We start from the raw sequence: 9,263 nt of genomic DNA on the forward strand, positions 1-9,263 counted from the left end.
CGGGTCAGCTTTTGCCAGCTCTAATTTAGACCCATTAGAGCCTATCTCACTGACGGACCCAAGATTTGAAGTAAGCGGAGACGGACTACTAAGTGTATAAGATAACCTTGATAAAAACGGGAAAAATTTAACCAAAACTTCGAAATTTTCAGCCACTAGAACAGAGGTACTTTGACCCAAACTAACCCAGTTAAAAGTCAACTCCCTATGCAATTGTGAATGAAATGAAATTCTTATAAACTTTAATTTCATTTAAATAAAAATTTTATGGGAGCTACATTGTTTGGTTAGCATAAGAAAATTGAGCTTGGTTTCCATCATCCTCGAGTTTTTGTTTCTAAGACAACAAAGCAGCAGCGAAAGGCTGGGACCCAAGCTCGCAACGTTCAACTCAACCATGTAAGGTGGCTCACACAGTCCCTTACATGACCCCGCTTATGTGCACCCACCACTCCACCAGGTCCCAAAGAGCAAAAGTAAGCCTTTGCAGTAGCCCCCACATACATAAAGAATATAGATTGAGACATGAGTAACATCACACGTACCCACATTCTCGAGCCAAGACGTCGTTCACCTTGTTCAACACGGTATCCTCAACAAAGTACTTTACACCAAGGGACGCAAACGTTCAGCCATCAATATTCTGTAAACAAAAAAGACGTGAAAACAATCTTTCACAAATCCAAGATTGGTAATCGAAGATTAAGTTGCAAATTGCAGCTCTGCATAATGACAAAGACCAAGTTTTAAAAAAAATCAGTCCGTCGCTCATGAAGTCATGATGTCAGTCTTTCTTAAACAGCTAGAATGCAAAATTACTTGAATGTATATACGAATACCAATCACCAGAACTTAACGAAGAGATTCAAATCATACTGTGGGTTGATAATCGGTGACCTCTGGATGATAGCTCCTCGTATCTATGACGAGGGTACTACATCCCAACGCCAAATATTTCCATCTTCACAACAAGCTAGAATAGTGCTGAAACAAAAATTCATCATGTTAGTACATTTCTACAGCAAGAAATACGAGGCCACTCATTTATCTATAAAATATACTGTCAAGGGCTCGAGATACTCAAAATTACCTTCCATCAACTGACATAGCAGTTTGTCTAATAGGGGACTTTGATTGAGGATGTGAGAGCCTGAAAAGTAATCATTGGTAACAAGGAGTCACCACGAATAATAAGGATACGAAATGCACACCCTGGGACTAATTGGGTAAGTTGATCTTACGGTAGGACAAATTAAAGGCTCGAGGTTTTGTGTGAGCCACATTTAAAACTGGCTTCAAAATTTCAAAGCTCATCTTTTCATACCATACGGCGATCACACCCAAAACTTATTGCAGAAAAATTGACCTATATAAAATATAAAGCGTACTTCGCGATGAGAACTGGAGGACAAGATTGCAGCTCCCATACGTAGATCCTTCCTTCCCTGTTGCCTGAATAACAAAGCAGTATAGAACTTCAAGCAACATACATTATGATATAAGGAGGGGAAAATAGGGTACATAACTGTCGAATAAAAAATGTTAAGAACAGAATTTAACAATATCCCCAATATTGCAAGCAAATAATACCTGCAGCAGCTGCTGTATAATGAAAATCACATGAGAATTTTATGAACCAAATATCACAGTCAGGCACAGGGTATTTCTGAAGGATGTCAACTGAGCCCTGAAAAGTATGGAGCATCACACAAGTTAGTTTCATCTTAGACAAAAATGCAATCCTGAATATGGCACTCATGCATGTTGTGCCAACGACGAGTGAAATTATGACAGATTTAACTATACTCACCTCACCAGGAGACTGTTCCTTCATAATAGGTTCCCACAGTACAATCTCATTGTCAACACTCTACAAAAAAGCAGACGAAGATCAGAGGAATTTTAACTCAGAGTTCTGACATCTGAATAAATGTACCAAAAGAAAAATAAGGTTGCAGCACTAGCAGGAAGCAAGTCAGCATTTGTTACAGAAAATGGTGACAGATTCCACGTAAGATGATATAGCCGATTGCTCTTCTGAATCAGAGACAATTTAATGGTCTAAAGTCTAAGCTCTAGTCTATTGTAGAAGTAAGAGAATGCCCAAGAGCAATTAACATGGATAACAACAGCACATATCGTCTTTTCTAATAGAATAAGAATATTTATTTTTCTTTAGAGGCTAGAATGTAAGATTGAGTTGCTAAACGACTGAAAGATAAATCTACTGTAAAGTGACGGACTTTACCTAGGAAAAATCTCGCACTAACCAAATGGAGGAGTTACATCACAAGGGAATAGGACTTAGGACATACCTTAGAAAGAACAAAATCCCCAAGCCATCTAGTGCAGTCAACATAGTTGGTATGAACTGCGGCAAGGAATATCTGTGACAATGCCAAACTGTTACGTCCAGGCAGAGGGATAGAGAACAAAGCAAAACATATAGAGAGGAAAGGGAATGATACAAATGCAAACTGTTGCGTTTGCTTGAGAAGATTTAGAAGATCAAGGAAAATAAGTAGCAACTTACGGGGAATTGCACATATTTTGTAGGGAACTTTGAAGGAAGGTCTTTCCATGTGAAAGATTTTTCCACATACGGCCAAAACTCTGCATCAAACTTTTCAAAAATTAGGGTGGAACAAAAGGGGCAACGAAGCATTTTAAAATAACATGGAAGAAATATCAGTAGTAGCAAATTGCCAATATCATTCATGCGTACTATTTTGTTTTTCCTCCCATGCAAAAAGGGGCCAAAGCCCAGTTTATGCCTATAAATGTTTAGGATTCAGGAATTACAAGTTCTTCTGTAGTATCAGTAGAATATCGTATGTAATATATGATATAATAAGGGTAGTACACATATGTCATATTAAAAGGGTAAGTGATTCATCAGTGAGGAGGTTGAATTCTGCTGTACAGAAATTCAGAAAATAAACGCACAGAATTTCAAATTCTCAAACTAAAGGAAAAATCATTACCCTTCATCGACCAAATTTTAACTGTGTTGTCCATCCCACAGCTTGCAATTCGGTGTTCATCAGAAGGATGAAAGTCCTGAGAAGATGAAAGCAATATATTCATGGTATGGAAGTCAAGAAAGGAATAATTGACAAATAAAAGTCTGAGCCATGCAAAAAGAGGCATCTCAAACCATCTTATCAAAGACTCACCACGCTCAATACTTCATTTCGATGACCGCCAGCTCCAGCAAATATCAAAATACAAATTCCAGTATGAACATTCCACAACCGAACCGATTCATCCTGAACAACTATAAGCATGAGTAATAAACTCTTACATGTCCAAAAATCATGTTTTTGTCACTACTTACTTTGCTTGCGGACACTATAAGTGATGGATTCAAAGGCTGGGTTTTTATTTCATTAATTGAGTCCCCGTGACCAACGTAACTCTGCAAACATTCACAAGAAACAATTGAAATATATAAGCTCGGGGAAAAAAAGAAAAGAAAACTAGGAAAACTCAAATTATATAAATGAGATTCCCTTCCATCCCAGCCCCACTCCCCTGGAAACCCGATTTGCTCAAAAACGCAGGCGCCCTGTTATAAATCTTCACCACAGTAAACTAGTATGTACACTGCAACAGTGTAGCTAGAAGGCTGAAATATTGATCATATCACAATTCATCAAGCCTCAAGATGCCATGTAAAAGACTCACAAAACATACCTTGTGTATCTTTTCATTTGCAGCATCAATTACACGTATAATGCCATTGCTTCCTCCAGCGACAAGGAGTGGTGTACGGTCCACATCACAAGCCCAGCTAACAGTATAGAAAGATTCCTCCTTCTGATCCACATAACGGCCATTGGCTTACACCATTACCACAAAATAAAGGAGAATATGCGTATTCAACCAAGTTTTAAAATATAGTGCTGAGAGGATGGATGACTTCACTTACATCCTCGTCAATGAAAGATTGCAGAACTGCAATTGTACCACCTTCGAGACATCGATATATTGTCACCTAGAAATACGAAAAAAAAGATTAGAAAGCAGCTAGCCACTCTAAGTAGACTATTGAGCAAAATTACATCCACTTTTAAAAAATTATCCCCAACCAAAACAAAAAGTAGAAGTAAGCTCCCTTACTCTACCAGCTACGGGACAACGGTTAGCACAGTAAATATCATTCCCTAGAGAGTGAAATTCTTACTCTCCTTTAGATATAGCCATATAGGTGCCAGCAAAATAGACTAAACCCGCAATCTAAGCAGGTTGGCCACTTGGCCAGCTTCAGTAACAAAATGGATCCACTCCAAACAATCCCATTCTCTATCTCTCTATGAAAAACATGTTCTCGGATAAGAACTACTCCAAAGTCTAAAGTTCTTGTTTTTACAAACCGAATGCCTCCACCAATGCAAGAACTTGAGGATAGTGGATCTTATCGAAAAACCAACAACTAGAAACACCCATTGTTGTATTTCCTATAAGCAATAGCTACACTAAAAGTACACATGATATAACAATACCAACATTACCTCAGTGCCTCAAAAGCAGCTCCCGCCTACACGGCTAGGCCGAGGCAAATATACACACAATAACTAGGGTTTTATAGCACCCAATCAAACCCTATTACCCAAAATGTGAACTACTATTGATCTTCCAATCCCCCAAATACCAAAAACATCACTCAAAATCACCACTATAAATACAATTTCACTCCAAGTATCAAAGAAACTCAAAACCCGTTATTTCAAGCACTTAATTACGGCGAAAGATGAAAACTTTAATCAATCTAACCCATTATTCAACAACAAAGATCACAACTTTACATACAATTTCACATTGATTAACATACAACTTAAAACCCATTATTACATACACCTAATTACTGCAAAAGATGAAAACTTTAATCAATTAACCTCTTAATCAATCATGGTAACAATCAATTAACCTCAAAAATCTACAATTGAGCTAAAAAGGTAACAACCCATGTTAAATTGAACAGTAAAAGTATGAAAAAGTGAATAAGAGTTACCCGGTTACCACCAACAGTGGCGAAAACATTGTAAAAACGGGAATCAATGAAGTTGAAAACGACGGCGTATAGAGGGCGTTTACCCTCAGTAAGTCGATTAGTAACTTTGTAATCTTTCTTTTTAGGTGTATTTAGTGAACCCACCACTGGTTCACACCCTACTGCTATTTTCGCCATTTTTATTTGAAATTTTGCAGATAAATAACAGTAGGAGACAGACGAAAACAGGATTTGTTGGGCGTCTATTTGTGTTTTTGGGTGGGTTTGATGGCCGGTTTGAATTAAGTTATAGTGTGATTCGTAATTGTTTGGGTGTATTTGGAAAATTGGAAGGTTCGGGCTAGAGTTTAATTGATTTGATTTGAGAAACGAGAATTGTTCAAAGTTTGTTTTCATATTTGAGTTAGAGTTTACATTAGGTTTGTTGAGTATACAAATTTATGTTACGTTTTTGTATGTTATTGATGGCGGGTTTGAATTAGGTTATAGTGTGACTCGAAAGTGTTTCTCTAATTTGAATGGTCGTTTGGTTCACTAGTTAGGAATGGAATGGATTGGAATGAGAAACCATAGGAGTATGTGGTTCCAATTCCATACTTTCCAAAACATGTTTTATTGGTTCATTAGAAAAATAAACAGAATGAAGTTTGAATCCATGGGAAGAAGGTGGGTATGAGATTCCAAGGGGTTGGGGTGGAATGAGAATCCATCAGGATTCTATTTCCATTCCAAAATACCCCAACCAAACACTAGAATGACCAAAATCCATTTCATTCCATTCCAAACCTCTCAACCAAACACCTCCAATAATTGATTTGATTAGGAAAACAGAGATTGTGGTTGACAGGAAAGTCTGATTTCATGTTCGAGTTAGAGTATAAATTAGGTTTGTTGAGTATACAAATTTGTGTTTTTATGTACTATTGAAGGTGGGTTTGAATTAGGTTATAAGGTATAGAGTAGGCAATGGGCCGTGCTGGGCCGGCCCGCGTGCCGGCCCACCGTGCCTTCCCCAAAAATTGGCCCGGCCCAGGCACGGATATTGGGCTTCTCGGGCCGTGCCGTGCCAGGCCCACTGATCCAAACCTACGCCGCGGCCCGCTCAAGGCACGGCCATTTTCGTGCTCGGGCCGTGCCTGGCCCATGGGCTTTTCGTGCCTTGTCCGTGGGCCGGCCCATGTGCTTTAATATTTTTTTTATTTAAATAAAAAAGTTATATAATTGTTATATTTTTAGTACTTTTTGTTTAATAAATAATGATTAATGGTTTAAATATATATTTTATTAAATATTAGTGTACTTTTAGTTTAATAAATGATGATTAATGGCTTAAATATATATTTTGTTAAATGTTACTGTACTTTTTATTTAATAAATAATAATAAACGGGTCATTCTTCGTGCCGGGCCGTGCCAAGCCCGTCGTGCCTAGTGCGTGTCGGCTCCACCGTGCCTGGGCCGTGTCGTGCCTAGGCACGGATTTTTGATGAAAATCGCGTCGGAGCCCGTCCAAAGCCCATTCGTGCCGTGCCCGTGCTTCCTCGATTTTCTCGTCGGGCCGTGCCGTGCCGTGCTGTGGGCCGTGCCGCCCACCGGCCCGCGGCCCTTTATGCCAACTCTAATAAGGTACACGTTTAGCAATTTGGAATGTTTGAATTAGAGTTTAATTGTTTTTTTTTGTGTGTCTGTAAAGGGATAAGGGAGATTTTCGTGTTGACAGGGTTTGAACGCAATTATGAGTACCACCTCTTATGACTCTACTAATTAAGCTAGTGGACATATGCGAACTTAATTAATTGAATGATGGGAATCCAAGATTATCAAATGTGTTGATAGAAAGGTCTAATTTCACTTTCATATACAAGGCAAGTTGCTTTAATATAAATTTTAATCCGGTCTATAAAGATTAACAGGACAAATTAAGGCGTGAAGTTAAGTTAAAATAATGGTCAATGGATAACATCATACAAAAGTCAACCCTAACAAAATGCCTTTTTTTTCTTGAAAGAACCAACCAAAGATTTTTAAATGCTTATGAATTTTTTTTTTTTTTTGGTACGAATGAGGGGCAAAGCCCCGAGTTTTAACTACTAGCAATTATAATTTTTAATAACTACCCCAAAAATATTCTCCCTAAGGATGGATCTAAGCTCAATAGTCGGATTGTCTATAAAAGTAATAGTTGTGCTCGAATAAACGCCTTGATTAGCTAAGTTAGGAAAAATGATAGACTTCATTATCATCCCTTACCTGGTTGATTGTTACCATTATGGTTGACTACATTTAAAAACAGTAATATTACTCCGTACTATATAGTATAAATATGACAGTTTAAAATTACTTTATATGTTATATTCGTGTATAAAAGAAGTTGTAAGGACGATTTTGATATTGACAGGGTTTGAACTCAGTGCATAAACATCTCCGTTTATGATCAATTAAGTTAGTTGACATCTATATTCATGTATATAGGTAAAAAACCGATGAAACTACCCAATATATAAAAACAATGTAATCGACGAAATATATATATTTGTTTATTACGACCAAGAAACAAAGAAAAAAAGACTAGCAATTAGTGCAAAAACAATTATAAGTGTCGTTGTAGACGATTATAGAAGTACTAGAAGTTGCTTCTCGGCAAAATTATACGGAATAAAGAATTAGGAATTGGTATTTGGGAGTTCACATAACATAGTATATAGTGTAGGAGTTAGAGTTGGTAAGTATGACCCAATTCAATTCATGTAAACCCGATTCGATAGAACACGAGAATATTACAATTCGAAATTGACCCGACCTAATGACCACCTGTAACCTGATATGACCCGATGATCCGTGACTCGAAACTGACCTAACCCGATCTGATGACGATCCGTAACCCGACAGGACCCGGTGATATGTGACCCAAACCCGACCCGATATTGACCCGACCGGATACTGAACTGATTAAATTGATGAACCGACAATTATTAAGCTTAATATTGATCAAAATGAAAGTGATTTTATATTTAGATTGATATGTTTGACTTAATAATGAAGTAATTAAACCAAATAATGGTTAAAATCTAAATTTAATGGTAAAAAATTGAAGTAATGTGATAAAGTTACCCGACCGATAATGACTCGACCCAAATTGATACATCATTTGACCTGAAATGACTTGACCTAAACCCCACTCGCCTCATTCATCATTTGACCCGAAACAACCCAACCCGACCCGAAAGAGTTGGCTGTTCCGATATGACCCGAAGCCGAAATGACCTGACCCGACCCAAACCCTACCCAATTGACCCGATTGTCACCTCTAATTGGAGCATTATTATGCAAAAAGTTGACAAAAAATCATGGTTAGAGGTAAGTAATCGATTTTTTTTTTCATTTTCTCATTCAGTTTATACATATTTATTCTGAGAGTAGAAATATTAATTTAGATTATAAAACTTACAGAATACCCAGTATATAAAAACGATGTGATCGACAAAATATATATTTGTTTATTACGACCAAGAAACAAAAAAAATGACTAGCAAATAGTGCAAAAACAATTATAAGTGTCGTTGTAGACGATTATAAAAGTATTAGAAGTTGCTTCTCGGCAAAATTATTCGGAGTAAAGAATTAATAGTTGGTACTTAGTAGTTCACATAACATATACTCCTAAAATTCGTTATAATGTTCCCTTTGATATGAAGACGATCTTAGGAAAATTATTAAAATATTAGTAAAAGAGTTGGGTGGGGTTGGTGGTAGGAGAGAGGAATGAATTATTAGTAGTTAAATAAGTTAATGTGGGGCCAAAACATAAAGGAAAGTAATAAAATATGAGTAAAAGAGTTGTGTGGGGTTTGGTGATAGGAGAGAGAAATGAATAAAATAAGAGTAAAAGTTTCTAAAAATAGAAAGGGGAACATTACTTGAATAATCCGTTTTGGGAAAGAGGGAACATTATAGCGACTGGGAGGGAGTACTCCGTAGTATAAGTATATAGTGTAGGAGCATTATTATTATGCAAAGAGTTGACAAAAAAAAAAAACCTAAGGAAGAAGAAGTAAAATTATTGTCGGAGTTGTAAATGGATCCGGCGTTGAAGGAGGCGGCTACAAGCGGAGATGTCGATTTCCTCAAGGAGGCATTTTCAAAACAACCATCGGAGTATTTCCTTACTCAAGCCGTGAAGGCCGAAGACGAAGGGCTAGGTGGGAACATATTTCACCTGGCGTCATGGAACGACGAAGAGGAGTTTATCA

General features: G+C 37.3%; 1 protein-coding gene across 2 annotated transcripts; it reads right to left on the reverse strand.

Annotated features, from left to right (window-relative positions):
* Window positions 1–213: 213 nt before the first annotated feature.
* On the reverse strand, window positions 214–5,463 carry LOC141656472 (polycomb group protein FIE1). 2 transcript variants are annotated; one of them, XM_074463381.1, is made up of 14 exons: window positions 5,015–5,462; window positions 3,932–3,997; window positions 3,697–3,819; window positions 3,338–3,418; window positions 3,177–3,269; window positions 2,985–3,060; window positions 2,534–2,613; window positions 2,316–2,387; window positions 1,811–1,870; window positions 1,591–1,687; window positions 1,389–1,452; window positions 1,091–1,150; window positions 877–984; window positions 214–643 (listed from the first exon to the last, which is right to left on the reverse strand). In XM_074463381.1, the coding sequence occupies exons 1-13, from the start codon at window positions 5,408–5,410 to the stop codon at window positions 921–923; spliced, it is 1,332 nt and encodes a 443-aa protein (XP_074319482.1). In that variant the 5' UTR covers window positions 5,411–5,462; the 3' UTR covers window positions 214–643; window positions 877–920. The 2 variants fall into 2 exon arrangements, with proteins under 2 accessions (XP_074319482.1, XP_074319483.1); XM_074463382.1 differs by lacking the exons at window positions 877–984; window positions 1,091–1,150; window positions 1,389–1,452 and having other exon boundaries at window positions 551–643; window positions 5,015–5,463.
* Window positions 5,464–9,263: the final 3,800 nt, after the last annotated feature.

This window comes from Silene latifolia, chromosome 5, assembly GCF_048544455.1.
Source record: "Silene latifolia isolate original U9 population chromosome 5, ASM4854445v1, whole genome shotgun sequence".
NCBI classification, from domain to species: Eukaryota; Viridiplantae; Streptophyta; class Magnoliopsida; order Caryophyllales; family Caryophyllaceae; genus Silene; species Silene latifolia.

Bases quoted from the DNA above. Each gene is read 5' to 3' on its own strand.
- LOC141656472 (XM_074463381.1), bottom strand. From the start codon at position 5,410: ATGAAAACAAACTTTGAACAATTCTCGTTTCTCAAATCAAATCAATTA. The intron at 3,998-5,014 runs GTAACTCTTATT...TCGTATTTCTAG, and splicing joins CCACTGTTGGTGGTAACCGG to GTGACAATATATCGATGTCT. The intron at 3,820-3,931 runs GTAAGTGAAGTC...TATGTGGATCAG, and splicing joins AATCTTTCATTGACGAGGAT to AAGGAGGAATCTTTCTATAC.